At 37.3% G+C, this 17,615-nt stretch overlaps 1 protein-coding gene across 1 annotated transcript in view; it reads right to left on the bottom strand.

The window, feature by feature from the left end:
- Positions 1-16,782, bottom strand: part of LOC137924556 (multiple C2 and transmembrane domain-containing protein-like) — a 53,912-nt gene extending 37,130 nt beyond the window's left edge. The window contains exons 1-4 of the mRNA XM_068767946.1: positions 16,628-16,782; positions 7,297-7,394; positions 2,808-2,919; positions 1,376-1,530 (exon numbers count right to left, since the gene is read on the bottom strand). Of these exons, the coding sequence (XP_068624047.1) occupies positions 1,376-1,530; positions 2,808-2,919; positions 7,297-7,394; positions 16,628-16,745 (483 nt within the window). The 5' untranslated portion in view covers positions 16,746-16,782. The remainder of the gene's footprint in view (positions 1-1,375; positions 1,531-2,807; positions 2,920-7,296; positions 7,395-16,627) is intronic.
- Positions 16,783-17,615: the final 833 nt, after the last annotated feature.

The following is a 17,615-nucleotide window of genomic DNA, read 5'->3' as shown; positions in this document are numbered from 1 at the left end:
CATCTACACGGCTTATTAAGCGATTATGAGCTTAGCAAAGAGGCTCAGATATCGTATTAGTCGTAAACTTTCGTCTTAAGGCACTTTAATAATTAATAACCTTTTATTAGTTGGACGGCATCATTTTATTCGATCCACAATAATAACTTTTTGTTGTTCAAATTATTTATTTTTATTGTGAATATTTATTTTGAATCTGTGTTAGTGCTACCAGTATCTATATAAACATGTCAAATTGCATCGCTATCCAATTTGTATATATTATATATCATCATCATTTTAGCTGTAGAACGTCCATTTGTTAAACATAAACCTTCCCTATGGTTCCTTCTACAATAGGCTCAGCAGGATGTGGCCTGTGTTCAGTGTCTTCTGACGATCTTCACAATGTCGCCAGTCTAACTTGTTGTTAGACGTTTTTAAGCGACGACTTGACAACGCTGAGCTGGTCGGTCTATGATCTTCACTCCAGAACCTATAGACACCAGTGATCATCAACGTGGAAATAAGTTGGGCTATATCGGCTTCTTTCGTTTGTCTCCATTACTAGTTCGATATCTTAGAAAAACTCCGAACATAATCCCTTGTAACCTGTTATACAAGCATTTGTCTAAATTAAAACTGGTTAACATAGTTTGTATAAGTTTTCAGAAGTTTATGACAAAATATCATAATAATGCAAAACATAAACTTTTGTTCAAAATTATGAAAATATAACGAGCTAGATAAAGTTGTTTGAAAACTATTTCCATTAGCCTCGTGCCCGGTTTAGAGTTTAAATCTAGAAAGTTCACCCTGGTGACATTATCTGCAAAGATTTCAAAAAAGAAAACCGTCCAGGTATATCAGCTATAATAAATTCACTGTTTTAAATTCAGCAATGAAACTAAAGTGTAGTTGCAACATATATGAACTAGTTTCTCTTGAAAGAATAGACATTTATTCAGGGTTTGTTTTTCTTTTTACTACACTAACACTGCTGCCTAAATGGCATTTAGTTTCTGCGGGTTCGAAGTCGGGTTCGTAGAAAGCGCTTAGCCTAAAGCTCTTTTATAGATAGCAGCGGCTTGAGCCGAGGGTATCCTTAGGAGCCTCAGCTTACTCCACTAGTTACTATTCTCTTTTATCATCTCTTGCCAAAAAATTAAACGCTAGAATAACTTCATATTTATTTGCATGTTTTACTTCTTTTGAAATAACTGTATAAACAAGGGAGGCAGATAACCTGGACAAGGATGTGAGCAGACGTTGGATGCAAGGTTCCAACTGATACTATTGGAAATCTATGGGGGAGACCTAAGTCCTGTAATGAACGTGTTATGGCTGAAATAATAATGATCATGATGATATGATGAGTTAAGAGTTATTGGTATACCTTGAGTTGAACTGGTACAAATGGGTCTTCAATCGGTACCGTAAAGCACTCGTCCCATACCGGATTGAGTTCGCGGTAGACGATTCTCGACTTGTGCAGCAGTCTGCCCCCGGCCTTGAATTTCACGTAGGGGTCACTGGTGCCTGATAACAAACCTGGTTTTCGACCCCACAAAGTGTATAATCAGATTAAAAAGCCAAAATAAACGGTAAAAATTAAGCTCTATCTCTACTGTTTTAATCTTTAATATTTACAATCTCTCAGAATAGATACAAGAAAATTTTGTTCAATGCAAAAATATTTATCAAAGTCAATTCAAAGAAACTATTTTTTAATTCATTATCATCATTACGTCTGCCGATAGACGCCCACTGGCATAGGCATGCACTAAAGGTCCCGACCGGTCTCGTATCCACCGATTTCTCGCGACCTTGACTATGTCGGCAGTTCACCATATGGAGGGCCTTCCAAAGCCGTGTCTATCGGCCATGAGGAAGTTGCTCCACCCAATGCCATTTCAGACGAGCAATTCTTCGAGCTAGTACGGCGACCTTGGTTCTTCTGCGGAACTCCTGATTTCTGTTTCGATCTCGCAGCAAAATCCGAGCATAGCCCATGTCTATGGTATGAGTTTTTTAATTGGTTTAACTTACAGATGCTTTTTATTTAAGATAATATAGAGAATATAAAACTTACGTAATTCTGTTCATATAAATAGTTTAGTATTAGAATGCCAATAGTGTTTAATTAATATTTTATAATAAAATTCTACAAAAGCAAAAGCACTAACTAAACGCAATAAAAATTGTAAGGTGCAAAACAAAAGAAAACTTAAATATTCAAATATAACTTAGGTATTTTTACTACGTGTTTATTGTCATGTGATAGAGTAAGCAGAATTTGTGTAACTCTTGTACAATAAAATATTTTGAAAAAATACATTTTTTATGTTTATTTACGTTATCATTAAAATTTGAAATGCTTTGAGGAAACATGTAACAGTAATGTAATATTACGCGATTTAGCGGATCACTGGAATAACCCGGATTGCGTGATTTAATAATAAAAGACATATTTTATTTACAGTAAATTTTTACAGCAGTGTACATTATTATTTTTAATGTATACAATTTTGGAAGTTTGAGTTGAATAATTCAAAGCTAAATAATGAATTATATTTCTTCGGTAATACAAATTAAATGTAAAAAAGAAATTATTTATTTACCTTGAGGTTACCATTGCTGTTTCCATTTAAGAAAAAAACAACTTATGTTCCATAGGTTCGTTTTTATTATGCAGAGGTGCAAAGAAAGCCAATTTTGTTTTTTTTTTTTTTTAATGAAATAGCTTGTGATATCTGTCAATTCGTGCCAGCCAATGCCTACATGTTTGTGTCAGTGTGGTGTTCAGTAATGAGCAGTTGTGAGTTTACCGTTTTTATCCATGGCAACTAGATTTTGGCCTCTCTTTAAATGTATCCTTAGTTGAAAGAACGCAAATTGTCTTAATTGTTGTTCTCTCAACTTTTGACCCTCGTCTGGTTCCTAAAACAAAAGACAATTTTCTTTTATTAATAAATAATTTCTTTTTTTAAGCGGTAGGACGTTCACTGCTAGATACTGGCCTCCCTAATAAATTTCCAATAGGACCAGTTGAAGCTGTCTGCATCCAACGTCTTTCGGCGACTTTAAAAAATTTGTCTGTGTACTTTGTGATTGGATGTCGTTCGCAGTTTACTAGTCTGTGGTCTCAACTGCAGAACCTAAATATCCATCTGTTCTACGCACTGGCATGTTACCTTAGTAACTCGCTAGGCTATGGTGATCGGTTAATTTTGTTCGTTTTTTTACAAGAAGCAACTCGACGAACCAGATTCTTACATCTCTTGCGAAACCTTAAGAATAATTAAAAAAGACGTCATTGTGATCAGAAAAAGAAACGTATTATTTCCAAGGAGTCTTCCCCTTGTGAAGTTGTGTTAGAAAGTACGAGTTCTTGTTGTTCTAGACTTTATCTGACGCTATCGAAAGATCTGGGGGTGAATAATATGAGAGAAATAAATCATGAAGAAGATCCAGTCATTATCCCATGGCAATAACGATATTTACTTGTGAGTTGTTAATTGAAAAAGGTATATTTTTTTTTCGTTGTTCTTTTTTATTTCGTTCAATTAATTATTATTAAAATTGTAGCCACATTCATACGAATCGTATTACTATTTTTATAACACAATTCGTTACGTTGTATTTGAATTTTTTGATTTGTGTATGAGACTTATATTCCGGATTATCCTCCAAATGAAAATGGCGCCGAAAATGGAATTTGCGAATGAAATATGTTCATGTGTAACAAGTATTAAGAATAATTGAATTAACAAGCAAACCTTGACTGAATTGTCACTGGGTTAGATAAAAAACTGATTATGAGGAGATATTTATTAGACCCCGTAATTAGATACTGTTTGACTATTTTTGTTAGAAGTCGAATTTTGAGCTACCTGGTGTAAAGTCCTAGTAATAAACATTTGTACATTTAATACATTTACGTTACTTTTTTATCTATAAATTTTTAGTGTTAATTTTTTCAATAAATATATAAAACAAGGATCTTTTAGCCTGTGAAAAAGTGTAACAATAAGATCCTCAAAAATCCTAATCTGTAATTATGCTTTTTTTTAAAAAAAAATTAAATTAAAAAAGAAATATTATATAGACAACCTTGTAATACTACAGTGGATAAAAAGGTTATAGCGGTTTCAGGGTTGAGGCTACGTATGAACTGGACAGGAGAGGTTTCGGTATGACTGTTTACAGTCCGGTGCAAATCATTCTTCTACCAATGAGTAAGGCTTGATCTCTCATGTCGGAGCGCGCTACGGGTAGACACAATTAAATACCACTACAGGGGCGGTACTCCCGTCAGCCGCCACAGAGACACGTACTTCGGTTCTCTGGAGTGTCTCCCCAGGATTACTGGCATCATCAAGTGTCTGCTGGAATTACTCAAGAAGTTTAATTGAGTTGGTTAGATTTAAGTCATACCCGAAGCCTGCCACTTGTGACAATGAATAAAAGATTTACCTGAGTACTTTACATATAAAAAGTACATATTTATTAAGAAAACTTAAAAATAAAACGTAGGTTGATGAAGTTGAAGAAAACTTGCACACAAACAATGCCACTATTTTCGTAATATAACTAGATTGAGTTTGACAATCAAAAATCCAGGTCCATTTCAGTGAGAAATAATGTCTTTCGCTTATTTCTTATTCCGACTATAAATAACTTATACGACTGCTGGCAGGGAAACATTTCAAAATATTACTGCGATTTCATACCAATGTTTTGCCTTTGTGTGGTTCTTCATTTGCAAGCATTATGATTTTGTTGGCAAACAATAATGCAAGCCACGTCGTAAGTATTAATATCATTCTGAATATACTTCAGCATAAATTAAGTTAATAATATAAAATACTGTACCTTTAGATAATTTGATTTTGTTATGTTACAAAAGTTAAGTCATTGTGTACAGTACAGTATATTCACAATTCAAAACTACGTTATAATTTTTCGTGTTTTGTATTCGTAATTTTGTCTGACAGTTACCGATGTATTTATTTTTTTATTTAGGCTAACCTAACAATGCTATAGCTGACGGAAAAAATAAAATAAGAGCAATTAGTATATTTCGCTATTACTTATCTAATGTTCCTTATTAATGAAAATGTACGAGGTATATTACACGACGTGATTTACGCATAAGTAGATGTCCTCTACTATCGAGATTTTTATATCCGGTATCCTTAAAATGTTTTGCCCCTAAATTTCTGGACATAGGTAAAACTATAATTAATAAAATTCGTACAAATGAACAGCGATCGTTAAACTACGAAACATCTTCTCGTCCAATATCCTTCAGTGCCTTCGGGGGAGGGGGAGGGATCTACAAGTAACGTGTTACCGTGGCTAGCTCGGTAATTGACGTGGACGGACGTGCGCACCCAGCAGCCCGCCACTCAGCAACCCATGCTGCTCGCCAGTGTCAGTGCTAACGAGTAGTGCAAAGTCTTAGTGTTCGACGAGACTGCCCGCCGGGCGGTCGTGTCTAGCGCGTCCGAGTGTGTGTGTTCCAAGCCATGTTCGCGGACGACACGGCCCTGTTCTACTCGGACAAGCATCAGGGCCGAATCACAATCCGACTCCAAACCGCAGCCAACCGCCTAGGCGAATGGTTCCAGAAGTGGAGAACCAACATCAATCCGGACAAGAGCGAAGCCATGCTCTTCCATCGAGGCTTCGTAAGAAAAAAGAAGCCCCAACTGAAGCTATTACCAGAGAAAAGGAAACTCAGGACCATCACCCTCTTCGACCGTCCAATCCCATGGAAAAAATCGGTCAAATAGGAGTCACCCTAGACTTCTAACAGAATTTCACACCTCACATTAAAAACGTGAGGAACATGGCCGCATTCGTATTGGGTAAATTACACCTACTAATCTGTGTCTCCAGCAAATTAGCTCTGAGGCACAAAACCCACCTCTCGTAAGACCAATAATGTCCTACGCAAGCGTAATCTTCAACCACGTCAGTGAGGCCAAACTGAATCGCCTGCAAACGATATAAAACCGCTTCGCCAGGAAAGCAACCGGAGCGGAGCCCTACTAGAGAAATGTCAACATTCACAGCGACTTAAACCTCCCAAACATAAAGGAATTCTTCGGAGAGGCGTCAAAGACATACTTCCAAGACGCCGTACTTCACCCGTACCATCTGGTGGCCCAAGCGGCCAGTTACATACCAGAAGAAAACCCGACGACAGAAAAGCGTAGGCCACGCCACGCAATACCGAACGAGAACGCACCGATCCCAAAAGGGATCAAAAGACGCCCTCCAAAAAATTCAAGGGGGCCCCCAAAAAGAAGGTCACACACAAAGTGACGAGACCAAGCAAGAGGGCCCACCGAATAGTAGCTAACAGGAGGTAGAAGAAAGAAGACGACACCGAAGCCGACACCAATACCAACAACGGAGAACATCAGCGGAGACAACAGCAACACACTGAGTCCCACACAACGCACTGACGCGCCGGGAGGCGAATATAGTATAGCATTAGAAAATTTTTGTTAGCTCGCGGGTCCTCCGCGTGCCCTGAAATCGACGACGTTGTAACAGCCTCACAAGGCTAACAACAGATTCCACACCCAGAATACAGACGAGGTATAGAAACATGGTCCCTTTCTAGCCTCATTGGAAAACTCAAAGTTGTTCAATGAGCTATAAAGAGAGAGCTATGCGATATGAATGGAAGCGATCCGTAGATGGATGAAAGTGACCGACATAACCCAGCGTATTGGCATTAGAAATCGCACTGGGCAGGCTATGTATCCCGCAAAAGATTGCATAGCATGATTGCTAAGGCGGTAAGTCCTGGAGTGGAGACCACGAACCGGTAAGCGCAGGACATCTCTGCGCAAGTTGGACAAGTGACCTTGTTATTTCGTCGAAAAACTTTGGATGCAGGCCCATTCCAACCGGTTTCACTGGAAATCTATGGGGGACGTAAACATCCAGCTGTGGGCTTCGTTTGGTTAAAATAACGATGAATATGCTTATAGCAACTTAAAATTAGTCTAAAATCAAAGTACTATATTGGTCGTAATATTAAGTAAAAGTATATGTATAGTACACGATTTAAAAAAGGAAAATAATCTGACATGAGTTTTTATAACGATACTCGCATGATGTGTATATTTTATGTTTTTGTTCCTGCGTAAAAACATTTTACATATTTATGAGTGTTAGACACGAGCATGTCGCTTCAAGGTGAAACATGGCTGAACTGTTGGGTAATACTATAAAGGGTTGGGGTAATATTTATATATATTTGTGTTTATGAATTTGCAATGTAATGCTTTTGCTCACCAATTGTAGTTCTGTGGGTAGCGGGCGTGGCAGATGAGCTGGCGTGCCGGACGTCGACGGCGCTTGGTCGGTCGATAACTGTCTCGTCGTTGACAGATCTGTTGGTCATCATTTGCTTTTTAAGATTCGTATATTGTTAAAAAGCATAGAAATCTTTAAAACGAACGAAGCCGTATATTCATGTGGCATATAGGCTATTTATTACAGAAAAATATGTATAATATACATAAAAAGATTATCAACACTTCGAACCTAAATTCATCTATGTATAAACACAATTTAAAATTTATTTTATATAAATATCTTGACATTTTAAAAGTGCTTAGTAAAGCTTATTACATATATACAAAATAATAACAATTTATTTTATAATTTGTTATGTAGGGTGGGCCATAATAACGATCACGGGAAAAATTTGATTGTTGAAAATTTGAAAGTGGATTCGATACGAGTTTAACCCTTTTGCTTTAATATAAAAAAAAACGCTTGGAAAATCCTGGCTTAACCCTTCCAGTGGGCTTCTATCGTCTGATATGATGATGATGGTAAGGGAAAAAATAGCAGCGGTTCCAAAAGCTATAACTTGTAGGGTTATTTTTGGAAAACTTCAGGTATGTTTGGAAGAATGTTCGCAAAGATCCGGGGCATTTGATGATATAAATTAAAAAAAAAATACAATTATTCTTTGTTTATTAAAAAAACTGTAGTTTTATATTGTTTACAAAAGTGAACTTATGTTCCTACTCTTTATTAAACACGTAACCGCAATATTATTACTTTTTACGGTAGTTTAACCAAACCATTACAATATTTCACATTATTTTGCAGCTTTTGTTGTATACAGTTTTGTGTGTAAGATACAGAACTGAATGTGGGACACTGCATTCTTCTACTCGCTATATATTTTCGTCAACGAATGTCTAAATTAGTTTCTTTTATTATCTTTTATATAAATGATGATATACGTATACATCAAGACGAGTTATAAAAATAGAGACATAAGTTATAAATAAACATTATATAAATACGCAATTTATAAAACTGAATGCTTCAAGTGAAGACATAAAACACAGTCGACGATGAAACTCTGATTTCATTTAATTTCATAATAACACATGGTCGATGCCAAAAAAGTTTCAGCAAGAGTAGTCTATACGTTTGTAGTATAAACATTCGTAAAACACCGCAATTTTTTTAAACATTCAGATTGTACATATTCTTAACTTGTATTATATAAGAAGAGAAGCGCGGTAGAATGCCTTTACTAATAGCCATACAGTAAATGGCACTATACAGGCTGCCCAAAAGTTATGGGTATTTTCAACAAGTTCGCATTTTCATTTCCAGTAATTAATTTTACATCATTCCGGCAATTTAGTTTGCAAAGGTCAATGGCTAATAAACCTTTCCTAAACCGTCGAGCAGTGGTAGCCAAGCGGTAAGGAATGATTGCGATCGTAGGCCGTACAGTAAATGGCACTATACAGGCTGTCCAAAAGTTATGGGTATTTTCAACAAGTTCGCATTTTCATTTCCAGTAATTAATTTTACATCAATCCGGCAATTTAGTTTGCAAAGGTCAATGGCTAATAAACCTTTCCTAAACCGTCGAGCAGTGGTAGCCAAGCGGTAAGGAATGATTGCGATCGTAGGCCGTACAGTTAATGGCACTATACAGGCTGTCCAAAAGTTATGGGTATTTTCAACAAGTTCGCATTTTCATTTCCAGTAATTAATTTTACATCATTCCGGCAATTTAGTTTGCAAAGGTCAATGGCTAATAAACCTTTCCTAAACCGTCGAGCAGTGGTAGCCAAGCGGTAAGGAATGATTGCGATCGTAGGCCGTACAGTTAATGGCACTATACAGGCTTTCCAAAAGTCATGGGTATTTTCAACAAGTTCGCATTTTCATTTCCAGTAATTAATTTTACATCATTCCGGCAATTTAGTTTGCAAAGGTCAATGGCTAATAAACCTTTCCTAAACCGTCGAGCAGTGGTAGCCAAGCGGTAAGGAATGATTGCGATCGTAGGCCGTACAGTTAATGGCACTATACAGGCTTTCCAAAAGTCATGGGTATTTTCAACAAGTTCGCATTTTCATTTCCAGTAATTAATTTTACATCATTCCGGCAATTTAGTTTGCAAAGGTCAATGGCTAATAAACCTTTCCTAAACCGTCGAGCAGTGGTAGCCAAGCGGTAAGGAATGATTGCGATCGTAGGCCGTATAGTAAATGGCACTATACAGGCTGTCCAAAAGTTATGGGTATTTTCAACAAGTTCGCATTTTCATTTCCAGTAATTAATTTTACATCATTCCGGCAATTTAGTTTGCAAAGGTCAATGGCTAATAAACCTTTCCTAAACCGTCGAGCAGTGGTAGCCAAGCGGTAAGGAATGATTGCGATCGTAGGCCGTACAGTAAATGGCACTATACAGGCTGTCCAAAAGTTATGGGTATTTTCAACAAGTTCGCATTTTCATTTCCAGTAATTAATTTTACATCAATCCGGCAATTTAGTTTGCAAAGGTCAATGGCTAATAAACCTTTCCTAAACCGTCGAGCAGTGGTAGCCAAGCGGTAAGGAATGATTGCGATCGTAGGCCGTACAGTTAATGGCACTATACAGGCTGTCCAAAAGTTATGGGTATTTTCAACAAGTTCGCATTTTCATTTCCAGTAATTAATTTTACATCATTCCGGCAATTTAGTTTGCAAAGGTCAATGGCTAATAAACCTTTCCTAAACCGTCGAGCAGTGGTAGCCAAGCGGTAAGGAATGATTGCGATCGTAGGCCGTACAGTTAATGGCACTATACAGGCTTTCCAAAAGTCATGGGTATTTTCAACAAGTTCGCATTTTCATTTCCAGTAATTAATTTTACATCATTCCGGCAATTTAGTTTGCAAAGGTCAATGGCTAATAAACCTTTCCTAAACCGTCGAGCAGTGGTAGCCAAGCGGTAAGGAATGATTGCGATCGTAGGCCGTACAGTTAATGGCACTATACAGGCTTTCCAAAAGTCATGGGTATTTTCAACAAGTTCGCATTTTCATTTCCAGTAATTAATTTTACATCATTCCGGCAATTTAGTTTGCAAAGGTCAATGGCTAATAAACCTTTCCTAAACCGTCGAGCAGTGGTAGCCAAGCGGTAAGGAATGATTGCGATCGTAGGCCGTACAGTTAATGGCACTATACAGGCTGTCCAAAAGTTATGGGTATTTTCAACAAGTTCGCATTTTCATTTCCAGTAATTAATTTTACATCATTCCGGCAATTTAGTTTGCAAAGGTCAATGGCTAATAAACCTTTCCTAAACCGTCGAGCAGTGGTAGCCAAGCGGTAAGGAATGATTGCGATCGTAGGCCGTACAGTTAATGGCACTATACAGGCTTTCCAAAAGTCATGGGTATTTTCAACAAGTTCGCATTTTCATTTCCAGTAATTAATTTTACATCATTCCGGCAATTTAGTTTGCAAAGGTCAATGGCTAATAAACCTTTCCTAAACCGTCGAACAGTGGTAGCCAAGCGGTAAGGAATGATTGCGATCGTAGGCCGTACAGTTAATGGCACTATACAGGCTTTCCAAAAGTCATGGGTATTTTCAACAAGTTCGCATTTTCATTTCCAGTAATTAATTTTACATCATTCCGGCAATTTAGTTTGCAAAGGTCAATGGCTAATAAACCTTTCCTAAACCGTCGAGCAGTGGTAGCCAAGCGGTAAGGAATGATTGCGATCGTAGGCCGTATAGTAAATGGCACTATACAGGCTGTCCAAAAGTTATGGGTATTTTCAACAAGTTCGCATTTTCATTTCCAGTAATTAATTTTACATCAATCCGGCAATTTAGTTTGCAACGGTCAATGGCTAATAAACCTTTCCTAAACCGTCGAGCAGTGGTAGCCAAGCGGTAAGGAATGATTGCGATCGTAGGCCGTACAGTTAATGGCACTATACAGGCTTTCCAAAAGTTATGGGTATTTTCAACAAGTTCGCATTTTCATTTCCAGTAATTAATTTTACATCATTCCGGCAATTTAGTTTGCAAAGGTCAATGGCTAATAAACCTTTCCTAAACCGTCGAGCAGTGGTAGCCAAGCGGTAAGGAATGATTGCGATCGTAGGCCGTACAGTAAATGGCACTATACAGGCTGTCCAAAAGTTATGGGTATTTTCAACAAGTTCGCATTTTCATTTCCAGTAATTAATTTTACATCATTCCGGCAATTTAGTTTGCAAAGGTCAATGGCTAATAAACCTTTCCTAAACCGTCGAGCAGTGGTAGCCAAGCGGTAAGGAATGATTGCGATCGTAGGCCGTACAGTAAATGGCACTATACAGGCTGTCCAAAAGTTATGGGTATTTTCAACAAGTTCGCATTTTCATTTCCAGTAATTAATTTTACATCAATCCGGCAATTTAGTTTGCAAAGGTCAATGGCTAATAAACCTTTCCTAAACCGTCGAGCAGTGGTAGCCAAGCGGTAAGGAATGATTGCGATCGTAGGCCGTACAGTTAATGGCACTATACAGGCTGTCCAAAAGTTATGGGTATTTTCAACAAGTTCGCATTTTCATTTCCAGTAATTAATTTTACATCATTCCGGCAATTTAGTTTGCAAAGGTCAATGGCTAATAAACCTTTCCTAAACCGTCGAGCAGTGGTAGCCAAGCGGTAAGGAATGATTGCGATCGTAGGCCGTACAGTTAATGGCACTATACAGGCTTTCCAAAAGTCATGGGTATTTTCAACAAGTTCGCATTTTCATTTCCAGTAATTAATTTTACATCATTCCGGCAATTTAGTTTGCAAAGGTCAATGGCTAATAAACCTTTCCTAAACCGTCGAGCAGTGGTAGCCAAGCGGTAAGGAATGATTGCGATCGTAGGCCGTACAGTTAATGGCACTATACAGGCTTTCCAAAAGTCATGGGTATTTTCAACAAGTTCGCATTTTCATTTCCAGTAATTAATTTTACATCATTCCGGCAATTTAGTTTGCAAAGGTCAATGGCTAATAAACCTTTCCTAAACCGTCGAGCAGTGGTAGCCAAGCGGTAAGGAATGATTGCGATCGTAGGCCGTACAGTAAATGGCACTATACAGGCTGTCCAAAAGTTATGGGTATTTTCAACAAGTTCGCATTTTCATTTCCAGTAATTAATTTTACATCATTCCGGCAATTTAGTTTGCAAAGGTCAATGGCTAATAAACCTTTCCTAAACCGTCGAGCAGTGGTAGCCAAGCGGTAAGGAATGATTGCGATCGTAGGCCGTACAGTAAATGGCACTATACAGGCTGTCCAAAAGTTATGGGTATTTTCAACAAGTTCGCATTTTCATTTCCAGTAATTAATTTTACATCAATCCGGCAATTTAGTTTGCAAAGGTCAATGGCTAATAAACCTTTCCTAAACCGTCGAGCAGTGGTAGCCAAGCGGTAAGGAATGATTGCGATCGTAGGCCGTACAGTTAATGGCACTACACAGGCTGTCCAAAAGTTATGGGTATTTTCAACAAGTTCGCATTTTCATTTCCAGTAATTAATTTTACATCATTCCGGCAATTTAGTTTGCAAAGGTCAATGGCTAATAAACCTTTCCTAAACCGTCGAGCAGTGGTAGCCAAGCGGTAAGGAATGATTGCGATCGTAGGCCGTACAGTTAATGGCACTATACAGGCTTTCCAAAAGTCATGGGTATTTTCAACAAGTTCGCATTTTCATTTCCAGTAATTAATTTTACATCATTCCGGCAATTTAGTTTGCAAAGGTCAATGGCTAATAAACCTTTCCTAAACCGTCGAGCAGTGGTAGCCAAGCGGTAAGGAATGATTGCGATCGTAGGCCGTACAGTTAATGGCACTATACAGGCTTTCCAAAAGTCATGGGTATTTTCAACAAGTTCGCATTTTCATTTCCAGTAATTAATTTTACATCATTCCGGCAATTTAGTTTGCAAAGGTCAATGGCTAATAAACCTTTCCTAAACCGTCGAGCAGTGGTAGCCAAGCGGTAAGGAATGATTGCGATCGTAGGCCGTATAGTAAATGGCACTATACAGGCTGTCCAAAAGTTATGGGTATTTTCAACAAGTTCGCATTTTCATTTCCAGTAATTAATTTTACATCAATCCGGCAATTTAGTTTGCAACGGTCAATGGCTAATAAACCTTTCCTAAACCGTCGAGCAGTGGTAGCCAAGCGGTAAGGAATGATTGCGATCGTAGGCCGTACAGTTAATGGCACTATACAGGCTTTCCAAAAGTTATGGGTATTTTCAACAAGTTCGCATTTTCATTTCCAGTAATTAATTTTACATCATTCCGGCAATTTAGTTTGCAAAGGTCAATGGCTAATAAACCTTTCCTAAACCGTCGAGCAGTGGTAGCCAAGCGGTAAGGAATGATTGCGATCGTAGGCCGTACAGTAAATGGCACTATACAGGCTGTCCAAAAGTTATGGGTATTTTCAACAAGTTCGCATTTTCATTTCCAGTATTTGATTTTATATCATTCCGGCAATTTAGTTTGCAAAGGTCAATGGCTAATAAACCTTTCCTAAACCGTCGAGCAGTGGTAGCCAAGCGGTAAGGAATGATTGCGATCGTAGGCCGTACAGTTAATGGCACTATACAGGCTTTCCAAAAGTCATGGGTATTTTCAACAAGTTCGCATTTTCATTTCCAGTAATTAATTTTACATCATTCCGGCAATTTAGTTTGCAAAGGTCAATGGCTAATAAACCTTTCCTAAACCGTCGAGCAGTGGTAGCCAAGCGGTAAGGAATGATTGCGATCGTAGGCCGTACAGTAAATGGCACTATACAGGCTGTCCAAAAGTTATGGGTATTTTCAACAAGTTCGCATTTTCATTTCCAGTAATTAATTTTACATCATTCCGGCAATTTAGTTTGCAAAGGTCAATGGCTAATAAACCTTTCCTAAACCGTCGAGCAGTGGTAGCCAAGCGGTAAGGAATGATTGCGATCGTAGGCCGTACAGTAAATGGCACTATACAGGCTGTCCAAAAGTTATGGGTATTTTCAACAAGTTCGCATTTTCATTTCCAGTAATTAATTTTACATCAATCCGGCAATTTAGTTTGCAAAGGTCAATGGCTAATAAACCTTTCCTAAACCGTCGAGCAGTGGTAGCCAAGCGGTAAGGAATGATTGCGATCGTAGGCCGTACAGTTAATGGCACTACACAGGCTGTCCAAAAGTTATGGGTATTTTCAACAAGTTCGCATTTTCATTTCCAGTAATTAATTTTACATCATTCCGGCAATTTAGTTTGCAAAGGTCAATGGCTAATAAACCTTTCCTAAACCGTCGAGCAGTGGTAGCCAAGCGGTAAGGAATGATTGCGATCGTAGGCCGTACAGTTAATGGCACTATACAGGCTTTCCAAAAGTCATGGGTATTTTCAACAAGTTCGCATTTTCATTTCCAGTAATTAATTTTACATCATTCCGGCAATTTAGTTTGCAAAGGTCAATGGCTAATAAACCTTTCCTAAACCGTCGAGCAGTGGTAGCCAAGCGGTAAGGAATGATTGCGATCGTAGGCCGTACAGTTAATGGCACTATACAGGCTTTCCAAAAGTCATGGGTATTTTCAACAAGTTCGCATTTTCATTTCCAGTAATTAATTTTACATCATTCCGGCAATTTAGTTTGCAAAGGTCAATGGCTAATAAACCTTTCCTAAACCGTCGAGCAGTGGTAGCCAAGCGGTAAGGAATGATTGCGATCGTAGGCCGTATAGTAAATGGCACTATACAGGCTGTCCAAAAGTTATGGGTATTTTCAACAAGTTCGCATTTTCATTTCCAGTAATTAATTTTACATCAATCCGGCAATTTAGTTTGCAACGGTCAATGGCTAATAAACCTTTCCTAAACCGTCGAGCAGTGGTAGCCAAGCGGTAAGGAATGATTGCGATCGTAGGCCGTACAGTTAATGGCACTATACAGGCTTTCCAAAAGTTATGGGTATTTTCAACAAGTTCGCATTTTCATTTCCAGTAATTAATTTTACATCATTCCGGCAATTTAGTTTGCAAAGGTCAATGGCTAATAAACCTTTCCTAAACCGTCGAGCAGTGGTAGCCAAGCGGTAAGGAATGATTGCGATCGTAGGCCGTACAGTAAATGGCACTATACAGGCTGTCCAAAAGTTATGGGTATTTTCAACAAGTTCGCATTTTCATTTCCAGTATTTGATTTTATATCATTCCGGCAATTTAGTTTGCAAAGGTCAATGGCTAATAAACATTTCCTAAACCATCGAGCAGTGGTAGCCAAGCGGTAAGGAATGATTTCGTTCGTAGGTATTCCCGGAATACAATCTAATATAATTCACACTTTGTGCATTAATTATATGGGATTGCCTCTGCTCATAAACAAGCTTCCCGAGAATGTGCAGCAGCGACCTCTGCATATCATAATACCATACTGCGATAGCGACCCTGCTTGCCAAGCGTGGCCTTTATAGTATTTCGCCTCCTAGATATCTTTGGGAAAGGTGTATATCTTTTAATGGGTATCTATGGTCTGAAATGATTTTATATAACATATTATAACTTTAAGTAAACATGGGATGAATTATATATATTTTAATAAGCTGATTTTTGTCGAAATATTATATATTTTCATGTGAAAATAAACTTTGCAACGCCTGAGAATCGTACTAAAACATCTTTCTGAAGTATATTTATTCAGACAGTTCGTGACAGATTGAAATATCTTTCTCGATTTAGTTTTTTCATTTGCAAAAGGGAAATAGCCTTGTCAGTATGTATTATATTCACAATTTTTTTATTAAAAATATTCTTAAAGGTATTACACATAACTACCTAAATATTTATTTTTTAATTTATTCTAAATAGGCACGCCAATAGCAAAACATAATATAACTTTACATTACTTTTGTATAATAAATTATAATATTAAAATACATTTGTTTGTTGATGGCGTACAAAACCATATAATGAAGCTGGCTTATAACTAAACATCTAAATAAATCAGAAATACAATATTAAGCAGCTCTTTAAATAATTCAAAAACAAGACTCGAACAATCAATTGTGTATTAAATAAAATATATTAAAAATTTTATACTCTCATTATAGTGATATTACAGGATATAAATGTACATATAATAAATACTTGCGGCGTGCCGGTAGCACGGCATGGGACTTCACTAGATGGACCGTTGACATAATTATAGTCCCATAAAGTCAGTGGTTGCTGCCAGCACAAGGCTGATCTATCGGGTGACATGATGGTGATATATTATATTTATTTATCTTGTATAATAACTTACCGTCCCTCTTACGGAAGAGGCGCATACTTCGCCACTTCCTTACCGCTGTCTTAAGTTTCTTCATAAGTACACAGTTTAGAAATGCGTTCGATATTCTGCGACGCCATTTTGAGCACATTTATCGTCCACAGTCTCTTTGGTTATCGTCTATAGCGCTATCCATTATTACACTTTAACCATTGTACACATCATTCGTGCTATAACCTAAATAAATTAAAATGATATCTTGATTTGTATAATCATATGTACAAACGGAAGCACACGTAGAATTTTTTTTTAATTTGCTAATCAGATACCTGCTCATTAAGGGACTTTCGGAAAATGTTTTCGACGCGGGTTAATTGTCTGCGGTATTGTTAAGCTTTTGATGTAAAAAAGGTTTTATGTAAATAAATTTAGTTTTTCCATTCCGAATATTGTGTCTAAATATTTTTGTATACTGCTGATTTTTTTATGACTGTCGATAACAAATAAATAATTTATTTAACATTGCAATTTAATTTTAAGAGACATTGACATAATATATACAGGATGAATGTTTATAGGTGTAAAAGTTTTAAAGGTGTTAATGTGTAGGTCACACGTTGTAAATTATTGTATGGTACAGCCTATCTAAATATCATTGCCTTTTAAAATTAATAAGTTACGTAATGATAACACGGTATGAAAAAATGTTTAAGAGTTCGTATTACTACGCGCTTTAATTAATCACTGTCAGAAAGGTTGTCCTTACAGAATTATACTACCAAAAGTTATTGGCCTGTCGCATTCCAATAGTTGCAGAGTAATCACTTTGTAAAGGTTGATTGTAAATATTAAGTATCGTAGAATTTTCCTGACAAATGAGCTGTAAATTGACTTCATTAAAGCCTTTACTTTTATAACCAAGCATCCTGTATACATATATATTATATAATGTATTATTTTCTTTCTTCGTGCTATACGAAGAAAATAATACCCTGATTTTGAAGCCAAACAAAACTCGTTC

Source organism: Battus philenor, unplaced genomic scaffold (genome assembly GCF_028537555.1).
Source record: "Battus philenor isolate CCGP_79_NKW_IND1 unplaced genomic scaffold, ilBatPhil1.0.hap1 SCAF_24, whole genome shotgun sequence".
Taxonomy (NCBI): domain Eukaryota; kingdom Metazoa; phylum Arthropoda; class Insecta; order Lepidoptera; family Papilionidae; genus Battus; species Battus philenor.
Note: the sequence above shows the minus strand (reverse complement) of the source record. Positions and strands in the feature narration are given on the sequence as shown.